The sequence below is a fragment of the Tenrec ecaudatus genome, chromosome 13 (genome assembly GCF_050624435.1).
Source record: "Tenrec ecaudatus isolate mTenEca1 chromosome 13, mTenEca1.hap1, whole genome shotgun sequence".
Lineage (NCBI taxonomy): Eukaryota > Metazoa > Chordata > Mammalia > Afrosoricida > Tenrecidae > Tenrec > Tenrec ecaudatus.
This window is the reverse complement of record NC_134542.1, coordinates 115,764,845-115,784,775: the sequence shown is the minus strand read 5'-3', so window position 1 is coordinate 115,784,775 and position 19,931 is coordinate 115,764,845. Positions and strand designations below refer to the sequence as shown.

Sequence of the window (19,931 nt, the reverse complement as noted above, 5' to 3'; positions counted from 1 at the left end):
AGTGATCCTACAGGGGTCCGGGTAGAACTACGGCTGGTGGTTTCAAACTATTGGCCTTGCTGTTAAGCAGCCCAATCAATGCATAACCACTATGCAACCAGGGATCCTGTTCCCTTATCCCTAGTAACCACTGGTGTGTGTGTGTGTGTGTGTGTGTGGTTTATATTTAGCATCATCCATATAGACTTAATTTAGATGATTCTGATTTTGTTGGCAACATCAAAAGCATCATAGTCATGAGCCAGTCCATCACGTGCCTTCCTGCCATCAGACCTTGGCTACGTCAATGGCTTAGAGCCATTGACAGCCTGCTGACCTTCATCCACCATAAACACAAGTGTGCTGCTATCTTCAGTCTTCGTGGCTGACTCAGGGTCAGGGGGAGTTTGATGATGGCATAATGGACAAGCTGGTTTCCCCTGGGGCGTCTTTCCAAGGGTTGGGGGCGAGTCTTAGCCTCAGGGTCTTGGGCCTCTGGAAGGTGGGTGATGACTTGTGGGTCTTCTTTTTATTGTGACTGTGGATGGACGTCTTTCAGCACAGTCGCCTTGGCCTTGGCCTCAGTTTTGTGAGGGACAGACTTCCTTTGGCGCCACCCTCATAAAAAGCCCACTTAATCTACTGTTGCACTGATTATTTCTATATATTTCTTATAAGTGGGATCATACCATATTTATCAGCTTGCTAGTGTTTACTTTGATAAAATTTTAGGGATACAATTTTAAATAAAATATGTACTTTTTTCTTTTTTGGCTAATGTATGATTTAGATTATATAAAATCCTTTTTTTTCTTTACAGAGAAATTAATATTTTTTAAATTAATATATTTTTAAGGTCTCAGTACATATCAATGAAATCTACAATACATAATTGTGGTGGGCACTTGCTCAATTTCATTGCTTTTGCTTCTCATTGATCTATGTGTCATTTGCTTCTTTGTGTTTAACTATTTGTGCTATATCATGTCAGGCCAAGTCTCTTTTACTAGACGCTCTTTATTCAAGGATTGAAAATGGCAATTTACTGTATAAAAATGAATCTCCTAAGGATTCTTACCTTTAAACTTCAGAGTAACCGTACACATTTGGTAAGACAGGTGTTATGCACATGTTCATTGATGAAAGAGCTACGGTTTAAATTGCATTTTCAGAATCATAACAGCAAATAAAGAGGAGTTTGGACTCAAATCCATGCTACCTCTGGCATGGCATCTAAACCCATGCTATGTTCCACTAAATTTAAGTATAAAAAATGTCATAGACTATCAAAGCACATAGGAGCAAATGAAGGAGGAGGAAGAGAGAGTAGAGCACATGCTGGCCCATCCCATTCAGAGCAGCCAGTCCACAGAGAAGACCATATGGCCGGCCCCACTATGAAACACAGCATCCCTCATTGACCCCATAGCCCTACAGGGGACAACACTGGAGACACAGTGTGGGATCCGATCCCACCACACCGAGGCAAACACTAAGGGCGTGCAACAGAACAGCAAGGGGAACAGCAACGAAGTCCCCAGGGAATACCAAAACTAGACTTTGGGGCCAGGACTTGGCACCCCATCAGACTCAACCAGAAAACACTCTTAAAGACCTACAAATAGTCCTTGAACTAACTACAAACTTTTCTTCTTTGTTGTTGTTGTGTTGTGGGGGTTGGGGATTTTTTTGTGTGTCATTGGCTTTTTGTTCTTGTTGTTTTGTTTTCTTTTGTTGCTTGGTTTTTCTCTGTCTTGTTTCTGTGCATGTTATTATCTCCACAGTGCTGTCTAAATAAGATAGGTTGGATGAACAATCTGGAGGAGAAAACAACAGGACCGACAGTTCCAGGGGGACATGGGAGAGGGGGAAATGGGGGAAAGGAGGTGGTGTTAACAAACCCAGGGACAAGGGAACAACAAATGATCCAAATCGGTGGTGAGGAGGGTGTAGGAGGCCTGGTAGGGCACAACCAAGGGTAATGTAACCAAGAGGAATTACTGAAACTCAAATAAAGGCTGAACATGATAGTGGCACAAGAGTAAAATACAAGGAAATAGAGGAAAGACCTAGGAGGTGAAGGACATTTATAGAGATCTAAATAAAGGCATGTACATATGTAAATATAACGTAAATATATGTGAGGATGTTGAAATCTATTTATGTGCATATATTTATAGGTTTAGTATTAGGGTCACAGATGGACATTGGGCCTCCACTCAAGTACTCCCTAAATGCAAGAATGCTTTCTTCTATTTAACTTGCACTCCATGATGCTCATCTTCCCTACTCAATCACTAAAGACATAGCGGGTGCATAAGCAAATGTGGTGACGAAAGCTGATGGTGCCCGGCTATCAGGCTATCATAAGATATAGTGTCTGGGGTCATAAAGGCTTGAAGGTAGATAAGGATGCTTTCTTTCCCCAGGTGCAGGGTGCTGCCTGCCACAGGGGCTTTTTAAGCTGGGTGAGAACCCAGTCTTTGGCCCTTTCCATTTGGTAGCAGTAATTGTGGTGGCACAATGTTAAACGCACAGCTGCTAACCAAAAGAGAGGTAGCTTGAGCTCCCACCCCGGGTATCCAGGAGAGAAAAAGATCGGGTATTCTGCTTTTGTAAGGATTCAGCTCAGCTGAATTGCCGTTGGATCATCAGAAGGGGCAGAAAAGCCTCATCTGTCTTCTCAGAGTGGCTGGTTTGAATTGCTGCCAAACAGAACCCACGATGTCACTACAGGGATTACAGCCAAGAACACTGTGTGGGTGGATCTTCTTTGTCACATGAGGTTGCTATGAATCAAAAATTAATGTGACATAGCAATAGGCATGCAGATATGTAAATGTACTCATTTATAATGAAAGGGGTAGAGGGTAATGTACTGTACATATATTTATATTTAAGTATTTAGACAGTAGACAGACTTTGGACCTCTACTCAAGGCCTCCTTAGCACAGGAACACTGTGTTCTCATAGCCTGTCACTCTTTGATACTCACCTTCCCAACATGATCGCTGAAGACAAAATGGGTGCATAAGAAAATGTGGTGAGGAGAGTGGGTGGTGCCCAGCTATCAAATGATACAGCGTCTGGAGTCTTAAAGACTTGAAGTTAAACAAGCAGCCATCCAGCAGGGAAGTAAATAAACCCACAAGGAAGAAGCACACCAGCCCGTGTGATCATGAAAGGTCCACAGGTTCAGATTTCAACAAAACAAACCAACTATATTGATGCGAACAAGGGGGTTTGGAGTGGAGACCAAAGCCCATCTGTAGACAATTGGACATCCCCCCACAGAAGAGTTATAAGAAAGGGTTGATTCAACCAAAGTGCAGTGTAGCACCAACAAAACATACATCATCCCTCTAGTTCCTAAGTGCTTCCTTCCTCCCAGCCCCACCTCCATGACCCAGTTCTACCTTACAAATCTGGAGAGACCAGAGAACGCATTGGTTCAGCTAGAGCTCTCGGCACATGGAATTCAGGACAGAGAAACCCCTCAGGAACAGTAGTGGGAGTAGTGATGTGAGGGTAGGGCGATGACTGGACAGGGGGAAGGGGAGGAAGGGGGGAACCCCTCACAAGGTTGGATATATAACCCCCTCCCCCCACGAAGGGGATGAGTAACAGAAATGTGGGTGAAGGGAGACAATGGACATGTAAGATACAAAATAGTAATTTATAACTGATCAAAGATTCGCGAGGGAGGGGGAAAAAATAGAAGCTTACTACCAGGGCCTCAAGTAGAAATGTTTTGGAAATGATGATGGCAACATACGTACAAATATGTTGGCTAACGATGTATGGAATCCTCTAAGAGCTGCTAGAGTCTCAATAAATGACTTTTTTTAATTAATGTGATAGCAACAACCACCACCCTGTGGGTCACTTTGTGTTTTCAGTTGCCTGTTTGCAAACCCACGTAAGCTGTGTTCTTTCCACGGGAGCCAGTGTTCACCAGGTGCATCCTGATCTTAACATCCGACGCACAACGGACTGTTCGCAAATGTCATTTGGTCCAGAATCCCCTTTGATGACTCTTTCCTTTGTTTTCCTTGCTTCTCTCCCTGTACTGAGCTATACTGACTTACTGCTATGGGAAGGGAGAAAGTGGATAAAGCTTTACTGCTTTTATCAATCGGTCAATTACCTACCTGGATTAGCGAGTAATCCCTTTTATTGGATCTTTTTAATTAGAAGTACACTGGACGCCCTGTGTTCATCACTTAGAGTCAACAGTGACTAGTCTGCTTTCATCTGAAGCAGCACTGGCTTTCCCCCTTACCGTAGTATTTTGAAATGAGGTCCAGCTATTAAGTTATTCATGAATGTTTCAGTTTAGGGATCTCTAAAAGGACTTTGGGAACCCCCACATTCCATTTCACATCTACATACTTTTTTTCATTTCTTCAAGTATCCAGTTGCCAGTGGTCTTTTCAACTCTCCGGAAATCATTGCGTATACTTCTTCCTGGAGAGCTTTCCAGAGTGTACCTACTACTGATGGCGTCACCGTGGTGCCTCTGAACACGGCTCCCTTTACTGTCTGTAATTTGGTCGTTGGGCGCAACTCATATTTTTCAGGCAGTAACATGCAAATGCAAGGGCACAATGTTTTCAAGCTAGAGTGAGAGAGCTTTGCAATGGGAGCTTAGTCAGATGAAGAAAAGGGTCTTTTATTTAAATTAAGTTGTCCTGCTGACACAGCAGTTAAAGCGCTCAGCTGCTAACTGGAAGGCTGCTTGCCTGAAGAGGGTAGGCTGGAAAGCCCCGGGGCCGGGGGAGGGGGCAGTTTGGATTTTCTTCTGCCCTATAGGTGGCAATGAGGTAGAGCCAGCTTGTTGACAGCAGATAGGGATCTGGGCTTGGTTGTATATAAATGAGGACTTCTGGTTATTTGGAAATTCTTGGGAGGTAGTTATAGTGACACTCTATGAGTTTCAACTGTTATCCTGCAAGAATTTACTAAACAACGTAAATCTCAAAGGAAAAATTTCAAAAATGTAATATGACAAACCCCTTTACTGGAGTCTGAACCAATAACTACCTAAAATATATCATTGAATAGCTGTATACTCACAGTTATTTGTTTTTGTCAGTATTTCTGACAAAAGTTAAGATTTATCATAATTGGAGGTTTTTTATTCTTAGCATAGTTCTTAAGAAATAAAATACTTTTTTTCTATATTATATCATCAAACTAATATTCCTTTTCCTAAAATATAACTCAGTGAGATCCAGATAACTTGGCTGTGTTTCAGAAAGGTAGTGAGTTGTTTTGGTTACTGTTTTAGTAATTCTAGTGCACTCTCAAAATGTAAGTTGTTAAACGGTGCAAGCAATGGGATTAGGTTAGGGCTCTCCTGGATTGCATAAAACGTCAGTACTGTCGCCTAGACGTATGGTGCTTTTCCTGTAATAAAGCCATTCTACTTCATAGAGAAGACCGTTCCGTCAGATCGAACTTTTACTGTTAACCCATTTGAAAGGCAACTTTAGTTTTTAGCATCGTTGGATGATCCAAAGCATCTTGGCCTCGTCTCTATCTCACTGTGCTGTTTCTTATGTTTGGTTTCCCCCATAGTTCATCGGTAGGCTACTTGACACACGCAGGACCAGAACAAGTACAGTTCCCTCGAACTACTTCCCCTTGCAGTTCCCAGCCGCTGCAGAGCCACCAGTGCACAGGTAGGAGTAGATCACCCAGGGGGCGGTGGGTGGAGGTGAGGGGGAATAACAGTTGCCCCATTGAAGAGACAGCTAACGGGAGTCCCTTAGGCATTTCTAGGGGGAGAAATGTTCTTGACTTGTGTGTTACATGCCACAATATACCCGGAACAGCTCGTGTACCATACTGATTCTAACTCACATATTCCATCCAGTTCTTCATTTCCTACCACCACCAGACCACCCTCCTGACCCTGGCCCCCAGCCCCCCCAGCCCTGCCTCTCCCACCTCTCCTGCTTCATGAGGACTGAGACTCAGATGCCCTACCCTCAGCACACCTCTCCCTGGGTGGCCTTTCAGTTCTCCCTCCATGATCCTACCACCCTCTGGGCCAACCTTCAACGACTGCTTTCTCGCCAAAACCCCCCAAATCTAGTTTTTGAGAGAAGACCATGTAGCCAGCTGGCTACCACATGAGCCCTAGTTCCACTCTCCACACAGTCCTCTGATATCCCGTACACCACCTTCCACCCACTGTCAAAGGCAGACATGTTCACGTCATAATTAACTCCCTGTGACTCTCCCCTCCTCACACCCATCCATGTTCACCACCAGCTCCTCAAATCTGATACCTTCTTCCTTCCCACCCGTTACTGCTTTGATCGGGTTTTTTGTCTCCTGACTTTCCTCCTTGTTTCTAAGTTACTTCCTTGTTTCGTTTCCCCCTCCCTGACTTTCCCCCAATCCACAGTCTCAAAACTCATTGCCCCGTTACTTCATTCCTCTGGAGAAAACTTTGCACAGATTCCTCTCTGAACTCCCCAGCAAGCAAGCCTCTCGTTTATAGTGTGTGTTCCAGCCACGCAGGCCATTGTCTCCAGGACATGCTATGCTTTTCTGTTACGCCAAAAATACCTTTGGGCCGCATCCTCCCTCTGCTGCGAGAAGTTAAGTCCGCCATCCCTGTCTGTTGGCCCAAATCCTGCTCATGGCTTGAACCGGACCTTTGCGACAAAGGCTTTCCGGTCCTTAAAACTTGTCCTTGCTGTCATAGTGCCATGTTTAACCTTCTTCTGTGGCGCACTCCACCGTAGTGATCTGGTGACAGTAAGTGGAACACCTGGAAAAAGGAGAATCGATCCAAGAAGATGGAGTAGATGACAAAGTGGCTGGGGGCTGCTGCTGCGGCTGAGGGGACTTTGAGATGCCCCTAAGTCATCAGCCCTCTGGTGCTTTGCGTTGCAAGTCACGTTGGTTCTGTTTCTAGAGAGCTGGAAATTTCCACCAAGGCTCCTGCAACCACTGTCTTGGAGAGAGGGCCCAGGACTCTTTACCCCGACACAGGTGTGGAGCAGCTCCCGTCCAAGAGAAAGACCATTTGACAGTTCCCTTCTCTCCCCACTTCTCAGTCCGCAGGGTTTCCACACCTCCGATCCTAACCACACGCTAAAGCCTGCCAAGGAGACCTTCCAAGCTTCATTGTTTCAGATGGGAAAACACAGAGTAAAAGGCCATACCTACCTTCCCACATGTCACAGGATACTTGCTTCAGGGAACCTGTGTGTGCTTTCTGACCCCACACCCCAGGCTTCTTCCACTGCGCAGCATTGAGTCACTGATTCATTCTCTGTAATGACTTTGTACTGTCAATATTTGCGTCAACTATTCACTTTTCCCAGTGTGCTTTGTGTATCTATAATCAAGCCACGATGAAAATCCATTTCCTTTAAAAAATGAAGCACTTTTGTTGGCCACCTCTAAGTTGTGCTGCTGTCTACCAGATCCTGGGGGATGGAATTGGGGGAAGCAGGAGATAACTGGCTTTCCTGAGTAACTTACAGGTCTGGTATTTTCTGGATAAATGGTGTTTGTGCATATGCGGTTGGTTTTAATACTTGCCAGACGAAGCCCTGGTACTTCATTCTGGATTACACGTCTAATAGTAAGCTTTTGTTCAGAACTGTAAAATTACTGCCACTAGCCTAGCTTTTAAAGCTAACCGGCTGCTTGCTAAAATAACACTGATTGCGTGGGGTCATCCTGTATTTCAGCTGTGCCGCCTCCGCCACCTGGTGGAGGAATGGTGATGGTGCAACTCAACGTACCAAGCAATCCCCAGTCTCACACCCACTCACCTCCCCAGTGGAAACAAAACAAGTACTACTGTGATCACCAGAGAGGACTGAAGTGTGTGGAATTCAGCAGTGTGGACAGCATTGTCCAGGTAAGACGCCCCTTTTGCTCATTATCTGTCTGAAACTTGACAACATTTCAGTTGGCTGTAGCTTAGAAACCCACCGGCTGCACCATAGGGAAAAAAAGACCTGGTGATATGTTCCTGGGAATCCTGGGGCCATTTGAGCTCTGTCACACGATGAATCAAGATCTACTCAGACTGCGTACCATCACCACCAACCAGGACAAACTGTCGGGCCCCACCACCGCCTGGGTGTCACTGTGTGTCACCATGGGGACGCGCTGGTTACGATTATACGAGAGGCTGTGCCAGCCATGCCACCATGGTGGACAGATTAAGACTAGGAAGGAAAGCCTGGCTGATGTACTTCTAAAACTCAATCCATGTGAACTTCATGAATCAGAGGAGAATGTTGTTTGATACCTTGCTGGACAGTGGCCCCAACAGTGAACTTGAACGTGCCAACGGCCATGAGGCCAGGGCAGGACCAGACACATTGCGCCTCTTGTACGGAGGTGATGCTGAGTTAGAGCCAGTTAGTTAGGACAGCAAGTGACCACCACAAGACCCGAGGCTGAATTGGACATGACTGATAATTGATAATATTGACAATCTAATCATTTACAGATGAGTAAAGCCGTTTTACACGATGTTTAGACAATATTTCTTTTCTATGCTTAAAGTGTGGTCTCCCAACTCGAGTAAACCTCGGATATTCTTAACTTTAAAACTCGGGTGAGCAAAACGTAGAGCAAAAGAAGCCAAGTAAACGTGCACACGGCCACAGTTAGGTTGACGAGGGAGCATCAGATGAACAGATGCGGCAGGCAACACTGAGCTCACTGATCAAAAAGTAGAGCCTCTAAACCAGAGGCTCTCATCCTGTGGGTCACAACCCCTTGGGGGGTCAAACGACCCTTTCAGGGGGGTCGCACGATTAGTAACAGTAGCAAAATGACAGTTATGAAGTAGCAACAAAAATCATTCTGTGGTTGAGGGGCCACCACACATGAGGGTGGTGGCATGAGAAAGGTTGAGAACCACTGCTACACATTATCTGCTACCGAATGCAGTCCAGAAGGAAGTACATCATCTGTGATGGATGCACTTGTCAGAAAACGGAACCCAAATACAACCAGGCCTCTCAGCCAACTGCTAATTTACAGGCTCTATGAGGAGAAACAGAACAAGTGATATGGGTTAGTTTACTGGGGAAATTGCCCTTATTTCTTTAACAAATAAATGACATCTTCTAGTGGCACCTGAGACTGTTGGAAATTAGAAAACTCGAGAAACAGAGCCAAATCTGATGCTGTTGAGTCAATTCTGACTCAAGGACCCTTAAAAACAGCGTAGAACTTCCCCGGAGGATTTCTGAGGCCGTAAGTCTTCATGGAAGCGGACAGCCTCATCTTTCATCTTGAGGAGTGTCTGGTCAATTCAAACTGCCAGCCTCTCAGTGCTTAACCTACCGTACCTGTACAACCTACATAATGAGCTGGGATATTGTTTGGACAGGGAACAGCCAAAAGACATTACTGACAGAATGAAGCGATTTCAATATGCTTCATTAGGGTGACCATAGCTGGTAATTATTTATGTTTTTTGTTTCTCTCCCCTCACTGATTTTCAGCTATGCATAGTCATAAACTGAAGTATTTATTTACCAGTAGCAAAGTGCATCTTAGGTCTGCTTTAACAATGTCAAGAGAAAGAAAGCTGAGGACAGGGAGAGATGCAGGTGAAGCTGGATGACGAGTGAATGGAAGTGGGTTGCATCCTTTACACATTTACAGGCTTGGAATTTTACAGAATTAAAAGGTTAAACAAACCTTGTTTTAAGTTCAAGTATCTTCAATACATATAACAAAGTTATAACATAATCAAAGTAGGAAAGTCATTTATAAGTACTATATAATTAGATGTAGTGGGTTACACATTGGACTGCTAACCCATGAGGTCAGCAGTTCAAAACTAATAGTTGCTCCTCAGGAGAAAGATGAGACTTTCTACTCCTGTAAAGTCTAGAAACCCACAGGGGCAGTTCTACACTCTCCTGGAGGGTCACTATGAGTTAGAACTGACTTGACGGTAGGTAGTTTTTGACTTAACTGGGAAAGTTTAAGAAGACTACTAATTTACATGGTTGGCAGTAATATCCAGTTACAAGGTCGCTTGTATGGTCTTCCTGTCAGTTGATAGAACTGTATTTTGGAGTAGTTTGATAATGTGTTTCAAAATTTAGAACGTACACAAATCCACTTCTCTAAATCTGCCCACTAAGAGACATGGAACAGGTGTACAAAAACATAGAGAGACTGGCACAGTTGAGACATGTTGCAGGCTCCGTGAATTTTTGGTGTCCCGTCTATGTAACAGTTCTGTTGACACTGTATCGCAGACTGTTAGGAGGAACCCTGTAGCATAGTGAGTCGCATGGAGGGCTGCTAAGTGCAAGGCCAACAGTTGGAAACCACCAGCCGTTCTGAGGGGGAAAAACAAGGCTTTTTACTCCACTGAAGAGCCGCTGTGCCAGAAACCCACAGGGCAGTTGGACCCTGTCCTACAGGGCCACTTTAACTTGGGAGTGACTGAATGGCAAGCAGAGCAGCTGAATAGACTTTCTGTGACTTACCGCAGTGAACTGCCTCATCATTCTCTTGAGGGATGACTGGGGATTTGAACCATGGACCTTTCAGGTAGTTGCCCAACACTTAACCTACTGTGCCACAGGGTTCCTAAAGGGGCGGTAGCATCATGAAAAAGTTTGAAATGGTGTGAGAATCCTCAAAATGAGAAGGTAACACAAAGTAGAGGGTCCCGAGTAGACTTGCTCAGCACAGGCTGCCACAGATCTGCAGTTCGCCGGGGAAACATGCAGCCACACCTGTCTGCGAAGCACCAGAAAATGACGTGTGCCTGCACCAGGATGCTTCTCACTTCCCTCTCGTCACACTTGAACAGTGGAAACCATTTTGACATGTGTCAGTAGGCATGAAGAATAAGCTGTGACTTGGTGGCCGGGAGTTTTTTATTACCCAGAAGATGGCTTTTGAATCCCTTTCTCACCCTTCTCAGAGGAGCCACGACCCCTAGGTGAGGTAACTGTTACCAGAGTCTGGGCAGGGACAGTACGGTATCGTCTGACTGTGTCACAAACTAAGGAATGCTGGTAACATGGAGGGATAGTCGGTTTAGGCAAGTATCAGAAGAAGATGGAAGGAACACAGGGTCACTCTGCTGGGGAAAAAGCAAAAAGTAACATTTAGGCATTTCGGTCGGTAGCATATAACCCCCGTTACTGAAGGATAGGGCCTAGCCCCAACGCTCACCATAATGCCAGTTGTCACTTAAAACGTGGTCTTTGGAAATTAACCATGTGAGTGAGGGGTGAGTGAGTGTCTACTCCTCACTTACTGACTGTCTTATCTCTAGCATTTCACATTTACAATCAGAGTTCATAAAAAATCTGTCCAACCATCTTATGCATTAACAGTATACATCTGTCAGTAACAAACATTGAGGTGTGAGGCAAGAATTTGGCTGTGATGCTTAAGGTTACGCATCAAATTGGCTGGGCCCCAATTTAGCATTTCTGTAATGATGTGATTTGGCTGGTATGTAATGATGTAGCCATCCTTCATTTTATGACCTGATGCGACCATCATGTTTGCACAATGCTCATTTTCACGCACATGCAACATGCCAGCTAAGCATGTGGATAAGTGAGGAGTGGGTGTTAAGTGGGACACAAGGAGCCAACAGATGTGATAAAATGTTAGCATCGGGGAAGTCTAAGAATGTTTCGTATTGTCTTGCAATGGTATGTAAGGATGAAATTGTTTCCATGAAAAAGACTTTCACGGGATTAAACCGGGAAAAGACAAATGCAATAGTTGCGCTTTCTCTCATGGAAAAAGACCTGTAATGTTGCAAAAGCTAATTTTAAAAACCTGCGCATAGAAAGTCTGTTATCAGAGCTTATCGTTGGGAGCTGGAGAGCATATATTTTTATAATGTGTGACCTTTCTGATAAGTTGTCACTCAGAAGAACAGAGGAAATGTCCCACAGCCTTCGCACAGCACTGACTCGCTTGCCTGCCGTGTTGTGATTGCAGCCTAGCCCGCAGCTCAGCAGCCCCATTGTTTCGCCAGCTCCGTCGCCAGCACCAGCGCAGCTGTCAACCCTGAAGGCTGTCCACCCCTCTGCACCGCCACTTTCCGTAATGCCCCGGTTTTCTAGAGCTTTTGTCTCTGGCCAAGGTAAGTGTGCATCAAAGAGTCGCTGGTCCTGTATTCTGTTAACACTGAGATTCTGAACCTTGCTAGTTTGGGAAATCTCTTTCACTTCATTCTTGCAACCTTTCACTCGGACTCATTTGCAACTGAACTTTATACATTGCCACAAGTCGTATTACATCTCCGAGCTCGGTGTCGAGTCCGTGTTTACAGCCTGTACCTTCCAAATAGAGCTTGGGAAGGAACCCGTGTGGTCTAGGTGAGTCCTGCCAGGGACCCCAAGCACCTTCCCAATGTTCATCAGAAAAGAGCCCTGTGGTGTGGAAGTCACGCCACGTCTTGCTTCTCTCTGTTATGAAACTACTGAAAGAAGAAGTGCAAGATTTTCTGAAGGTGTTTTCCTAGCGCCTACCCATAATTCCCCTCCAAGCACAGAAGATGCTAGATTTAGGAACTTTTGGTTAAAATCAACTGGGAAAGACTGCTCTTTGCTGCGGCCTATGGCGGAGGCAGCCATCTCCATGGCTCCCCACAGGCCGCTAGTGAAGCCCAAATTATCAGAAAAAGGATTCAGACGTTCAGCACCATCTGGCCCCAAGTAGACCAGCATGTCAAGTGAAGCGTAGCTGATGCAGGGCCAGAGGTACTGACGGCCGGCCGTGCAGAGAAGAGTCAAGGGGCAGCTCTGACTGCCCAACGTTGGTTTCTGGAGCAACAAAGAAACCAAGCGCATGCAGCCCCGTGGCTTCTGCAAGTTCCTAGTTACAGTGTCGAGGAACCAGAAGTGCTGCTGGTGTGCGACTCATCTTACTGCGCAGGGACCGCTCACCACGCTTGCTCCAGAATCGCAGAGCCGTCATAGAAAGCGCAGCCCACAAGCAGAAAGAGCACCTTTAAGAAATGATATGTACAAATATGTTTGATACAATGATGTAAGAGCAGTAAGAGCCCCCAGTAAAGTGATTTATTAGTTAAAAATAAAAAAGAGCAGGCCAGCTGGCCATCAGAGTCACCAATCCCGATGCCAGGCTGCGTTGCGAAGAGAATGAATAGGTGACGCAGTTGCACGTTCCATTTGTGCTGAATCAAACCTTAAGTAAATAAATGGACCATGCAGCATGATGGAGACATACTATAGAGCAGGGGTGTCAAACTGGTGGCCCACGATGCTTTGAAAGAAAATGAAAATAGAAACGTTGTTATGAAGAAAATAGCGCTTAGGGGAGATCGAGGCAATACTGTACACGCAGTTCCCTCGTTACATTTTATTTCAGAGCATCGTGGACCACAAGAAATTATCTCGGGGGCCGCCCGTGTGACATCCCTGCTATAGAGGATGGCTTTATTGGTAAAAAATAAATAGAAGTCTTGACGGCCCCTTGCTTGGTCGACGTAGGACGGGACCACCTAACTCATGAGCAGCCCTTGAGAACTGTGCCACTCTCTGAGCCAATCAGATGACAGAGACAGACCTTTAGAGAAAGAGAGGCCAACACCCAGGGGCACACAGGCAGGCTTCAAAAAGTCTGTGTACAAAATCCATTTCCCTTTAATTGCATTTTCCACAAATGTTTAGAAGCCCCCCCCCATACAGGTTTGGCAGGGCTTAGTTCTACATACCTGTATATGTATGTTCTTCACATACACCCAGATATAAGTATATTTGCCGTAAATTCAAATATAGTAGAGTACACGGGGGCATGGTATGTGACCTATTGAGCCGTGACCAAACACCTTGAGAGACTGACTCACTGGGCTTGAGGGTTTCAGACCATCGTCCCAGGGAAGACAGAGCCCATAAAGACACTGTTCTGCATCCTGCTTTAGTGACTAGCTGCGAAGGCCTTAAAAGTGTGTACGTGGCCAGCTACCATGCAGTGGCGGGTCTCTTCCCAACCGGAGCAAAGCAGAGTGAAGAGAACTAGGCTCAAGTCAACAACTCGTCCGAAGGAATGGGCAGCACACGAACCTCGGCGTCCACGCGATCGAGACTAGGCCTGGGTTGTGCTCCCTCCCACCAGGGACTCTCTGATGGCGTCGCTGTAGCAGGTCCTGAACAGAGCGGGAGGAAAATGTGGAACAAAGCTTTAAATCATAAGGAAAACCTGACCTGCTGGGGTGATAGAGGCCACTGGTAGAGGCCCCGAAACTGGGTCTTACCTAGCCCTTCAGGCCTGGAATTGAACAGCGAAGACAAGATGGAGGCTGAGAAGAGGAGACCCTGAGCTTAGAATAGAAGTAGGCCCAGTGGTTAGTGTATGTAAGAATGCAACAGGGTTAATGTAATTAACCAGTGATCATTAAGTTGTACATCTGAACAATGTTGAATTAGCAAGTTATACGAGAGCGTTATGCCATTGGCTAGTGTTGTTTCATGTCCACTCTGTGTTCAATGAAATGGTTCATTGTGTGTTTTGGCAGCTGCACCAACACCATATTATATTTAGCATAGAAGTTTGTACATATTAATACGCTTATGTGGAAGTACCTTCCTCACAAGCTGGTGTGGCTCTCCGAGGTTTGCAGACCTGCACTGGTAGTGAGCTGCCTTGGAGAGGCTCCCAGGGCGCCTGGCTGGAATCAGAACCCGCTCGGCCCCACATTTCCATCCGGGCATCCATCTGCAGCTGAGCTGCCACGGTGCAGGCTCAGCACCACCCTCCCTCCTGTCGCCCCCTCCCCACCCACCAAGCAAGCTGCTGCTCCCTGCCCCAAAGGGACACTAGGTTGCTATATTTTTATAGCGAGATATTTTTTCTCAGTATGTGTAAATTGTTTTTCTCTGTGTGTAAATTTACAGATACATATGTTAATGATAATCAGAGTGCTAAGAGCTTAAATGTTTGTCAGAGGGTTTTTTTTTCCTGCCTCTCAAAAGTAGTTTATATTACTACATGTTAATCATCACAGAAAGAAAGGGATTTGAGCACGCTTGTGGGTGTTGGGTCGATGAATTTCATATGGGCTGCTAGGATTTGGTCTCTCGCATGTTTCAAAAGTCAACGGGGAAGAACTAGCCAGAGAATTGGCTCCATCATGTACCCTGTGCACCTGGCTCCCGGCACTTGCCCTCCTTCATAACCACGGTCAGTAGGCCTTTCAGAAGCTGCCCCAACTCTTTCAAAGAATTTGGAAATTCTTCATTCTTTTTAAAATATGAGACCTCTGCTTGTTTTTATTTTCTTAAACATGATGTTTTCCCTGCTCATTTAGATTGTTTTCCGCTGCCTAGAAAGTACAACTGAAGAGAGAGACGCAGAAATGTTTTTTCTTGACTTGCAGGTGATGCCAGATATCCACTACTTGGCCAACCACTGCAGTACAACCCAGCTGCTGTTCTACCCGGACACAGCCCCAACCAGCAGGTATCTGGAAGCCAGCATCTCACCATGTAGGCTTTGCCGGTGAACATCTTGCTCCGTTGCTAGTGGTATGGGAGCCCCAAGGGACCAAACAGAGCGGTCCCAGCCCAACATCTCCCCACACACACTCATCTTTGGTTCATAAACGTTATGCCTGCTGCCACCGAGAGCAGAGCCGTGGGGGGGGAGGGATGGTGGTACATCCTTGACCGGGCATTCACCCACCCTGGAGGGGTAGTGGTTACCCTTGGGCCATTAACCACAAAGTCGACAGTTTAAAACCTCCAGCCACTCCTCAGAAGGAAGAGGAGGCTTTGTGCTCCCGCAGAGAGTTTTCAAAGATCCCTAGTACTGTGAATCCTTTATGTGCATTGTTACAAAACTACTCTTGTAAACTCTACAGTAGGATGTAGAGGGGAAATGGTCACAAGAAGAAACCAGTGACAAGGACACAGAGCACCTTCAGTAGACTCTGGGTCTAGTTATATCCACCCACTAGCCTGACACCCAGATGGTGGGGATAACTTGCGCAGTCTTCCGAAGAACCTGGGGAGACGTGCTCTCTGCCTGCTCACAGGGCTGGAGGAGAGGTGGCTGCGGCGAGCACTCTGCTGGTGCTGCGCACACACTCAGCTGTTTCACAGGCGGTTTCTCAGCCTTCGTTTGTGTCCAAACAAGGAAGCAGCTGCGTAAAGCAGTCTTCAGTACTCCCTTGTCCGAGCGTCGCTTCCCCACATTTCACAAGTCACCATTGCAGGAACGTAAGGAACTAATTTGCAAAGAATACCACCAGACCCAGACATTACAGGTGTACTCACCTAGGAAGCTGAATGGAGAAGGTTGGGGATGGATTGCAATAAAACTTTAAATGCAAACATTTAAAAAAAATAATAAAGTTAGTCGCAGAAACCCACAGGGGCAGTTCTGTCCTGTCCTATAGGGTCACTGTGAGTCGGGAACAACTGAGACCTTCAAATGGTGGTAGCTGAAAGTTGGGGTACCCTTGTTTATGAAAGAGTCATGGTGAGGGCTGCCACATCGAATTCACCAGACCTGCGATCACTGCTTTGCTTGGGGGGCGGAGAGTGGAGGGGGTGGGCATGCTGCTGCTGCTGCTGCAGTGCAAGACCTCGATGGAATCTCCAATGTGTTCGGTTTTTAAAACGTGCCAAATATATTTTCCAGCACGGGTGACCTTGTTTCTCATCTGCTTGTGGGTTTCCAGGGCCAGCCTGGCAGTCGGCATGGAAACCGAGGAAGGAAACAAGCTAAAAAGGCTGCGTCCACTGACCTTGGCGCTGGAGAAGCAGGTGTGTCCCAGGGGCCAGCCAGCTGTGGCACTCTACCCTGCGACCCAGACTCACAGGCACTGAAGATGTGTATACACACACACACACACTTCCCTCCTCCTGAGTCCTCCTCAAAACCGGCGCGCATGGTGCCAGCTTGTTGGGGGCTCTCCGATCCATTCCTTTCACGTGGACTCATTTAAGATAGGAGCGTGCCTGGGGTGGCAGGACCAGGGGAAAACTGGGGTGAGTTGGGGTGAGCATCCTGGCCCATAGGAAACTCTAGTCCTTATATCATCATGAGAGCACATCTAAATGAACAGATGAATGGCTTTTCATGGCATAGTGCCCACAAGCATGTCCTTTAGCCTTCTACACACAACCGCCGTGGGTGGCCAGTCCACGGTCTTGATTGTACAGTGGGAGCCTCGTGCTCAGACACCTGCCTGTGTTCACAGACCACGTGTCAGGGATTCACTCTGAGAGGTGGGGTTTCATGTGCGCTACTAATTCTCAGTGAGCACTGACCCCTGGAACTCACCCCGTTAGCTCTTCACCCCCTAAGTGTAATTTGAAAGATGGCCTTGACCAATTTTGTAGCTCTGAATGGATTCCAAAATTCCATTCATTTCCTGTTCACATTTGGGTCTGTACCCTTTTTGGTCACAGGAATGTATTAATTCTGCACTTTTTCTCATTCCAGTTATCGGGAAGGTCTTGGAAATTACTGAACTCCCAGATGGAATAACTCGCATGGAAGCCGAGAACCTCTTTGGAGAACTCTTTAAAATTGGCGCCAAGATCCGGTGGCTCCGGGATCCTCAATCCCAGCCCCGTTTGCGGCGACACCCCCTCTGCTCTGGGGGCGGAGACAGCACAGTCCACTCTGAGTGCTCTAAACCCAGTGACTTGGCCTCCACGTACACCGTCTTAGCCACGTTCCCCTCCATTTCAGCTGCGCAGAATGCATTGAAGAAGCAGATTAACTCGGTTAACAAGTTTAAGCTGAGAACAAGCAAGAAGAACTATGACTTTCACATTTTGGAAAGGGCCAGTTCTCAGTAACGGAACCAGCGATGGGCCCTTCGCCTCGGGGATGACCCGGTCCTCTCCCATCTCTGATTGGCTTGGTATGTGGAGCTTCTGTTAACATTACAGAGACTCCTATGGCGTTACAGCGTTTGAAGAAAGGCCAGTGGTATCCAGCCCAGAAGGAAGAGAGAGCTGCATCTTGCCCCAAATGACAAAAGGAATCCACATCGAGATGATACATAATTAACAGCTTTTTCCAAGGAAATGCTGTTCAAAATGCCTCCTAACTTTTATAGTTATTTTGTTTAATATTTCTGAATTCTTGTATCAGATCCAAAGCTCTATTTCTATTGTACAGCAAAGTCTTCAAAAGGATCATAACCAGTCACCACTTGTATTTCTTTTTGCAGCCAGCACAGTGTGACCCAACGTAGAATGGGGCGGGGTGGGGCGGGTGATGCAGGAGTGGAACCACCACGTGAGCCCATTTACTATCTTTCTGGGGCGTTGGGGTAGACTAGGGAGAGCCCACATAAAGAGAAGACTGCTCTTACCCAGAATCACCACACACACAAAAGAATTCCAGAAAGCAGAACTCCCTCATGAGGTCCTTTGCTTATTCACTTAGGTAGTCTGAGCATTAGGACGAAGTAAATGATCTTCTTAACACCTCTTGATCATACCACTTAGCTTCCAAGGGGGAAGAAATCACTCTAGAAACAGCAAAATACTTACTTTTTTGACGCTTAAGCGTCTCTTCAGTCACTAAATGCCACTTACCTTGCTTGCTCCTCCTTGTGGATCCTATTTAGTCACCGAAGGAAATGCATTTGATGAGTGCTGGGAACTTCTGCAGTGGTTTGAAATGTGTTTTATTGTTTGCAGCGGATCACTGGACATCAAAGATTCATTGCACTTACGAACAAGGAACCTTTCTTTTCAATTTCTGTGTAATTTGCAAGGCTACAATGTGTGCTGATGCAAGCCTTTTTCAGTTCAAGAGAATAAATGTTTACAAATACAGGCTCTCTTGGCCTTCCTTACGTATTTAAACATGCTTCTTGAATTAATGTTGTGATCAAAGACTCCGCGGCCTGACTTGAAGAGTGCCGTCCCAGCAGTCAAGCAGGGTTCAGGAGCCGCCTCAATTTACAAATGCCCAGGGAAGCATCCCATGTTCAGTGGGCACCATTGCTTCTGGGCCTGCTTCAGGGGGTCTTGTACTCATAAAGTTCATGCCAACCAGTCAACTGAAGCTAGAACATTATGCCAGTTAGGTAAAGAATTTGGTGTTTTTTCCTCTTACTGCAGCAGCCTGAGGTGATCTGCCAAAGTGATCCACTATTCATTTGAAACCCCCCAAAAATATATATATATAGATAGATAGATAGATAGATAGATAGATAGATATCTCCCACAAAAGAATGCAAATCAAGAAGGTCGAATCTTTGGGTCCATTTTAAGAACCCCCGTGAAACTGCCCAGACCATCAAGGGTACAAATATCAGAAAGTCACCAAGTATTTGAAAGTGTCACTGCGGAAGCAATGTGTGCCCTTCCGACATTACATTGGCAGGGTTGGCAATGCAACAGTGGGGTTGGACCCAGGGTCAGTGGCCCCAAAGAGTCCTGCATTGTTGCTGTACATGCCTAAAAATAGAGAGAGTAATGCTGTACTTCAGGGTTGAGATGTGACGGCTCTGGTCATTGAGCACATCCAGGTGAAAAAAGCCCCCAAGCTTCGAAGCCGGGCTTGCAGAGCTCCCCTGGCCCCATCGAAGTGATCCTTACTGGAAGGAACAAACTGTTCCTGGACCAGAAGAGAGGTCACACGAAAGAAAAAGATGTCCCGGAGGAAGCTCACGTAGGAAAAACTTATGGCTCGGGAATAAGATAAGCTTAATGTAAAAGTTAAAGCAGAAAAATAATAACTGGTGTTTTAGCGTACATACTGAGTGGCCAGTTGCCAGGTTTCGCACAAATGTTTTAGTAAAGACTTTCCTCATTTACGAAGCCAACAAAGTCCAACTCCTGGGCAGCTTAAAAGCTGGAGGAAGCCTCCATCTGCACCTTGCCGGGAGACCATTTGCTTCCGCCCAGCGCAGTGCTTTTACTTGGGGTCCGACTCGGAGCTGCTTCGGCTGTAGTTGAAGACACCACGGGGGGGGG

The 19,931-nt window shown here is 46.2% G+C and overlaps 1 protein-coding gene across 10 annotated transcripts in view; it reads left to right on the top strand.

Moving 5' to 3' along the window:
* The window catches only part of R3HDM1 (R3H domain containing 1), a 197,251-nt gene extending 178,470 nt beyond the window's left edge, over positions 1-18,781 (top strand). For all 10 annotated transcript variants that reach the window (XM_075530052.1, XM_075530050.1, XM_075530051.1 and 7 more), the window contains 6 exons: positions 5,560-5,663; positions 7,695-7,867; positions 11,959-12,103; positions 15,362-15,444; positions 16,667-16,751; positions 17,434-18,781. In XM_075530052.1, coding sequence (XP_075386167.1) covers positions 5,560-5,663; positions 7,695-7,867; positions 11,959-12,103; positions 15,362-15,444; positions 16,667-16,751; positions 17,434-17,795 — 952 coding nt within the window. In that variant the 3' untranslated portion in view covers positions 17,796-18,781. The remainder of the gene's footprint in view (positions 1-5,559; positions 5,664-7,694; positions 7,868-11,958; positions 12,104-15,361; positions 15,445-16,666; positions 16,752-17,433) is intronic.
* The last annotated feature ends 1,150 nt before the right edge of the window (positions 18,782-19,931 follow it).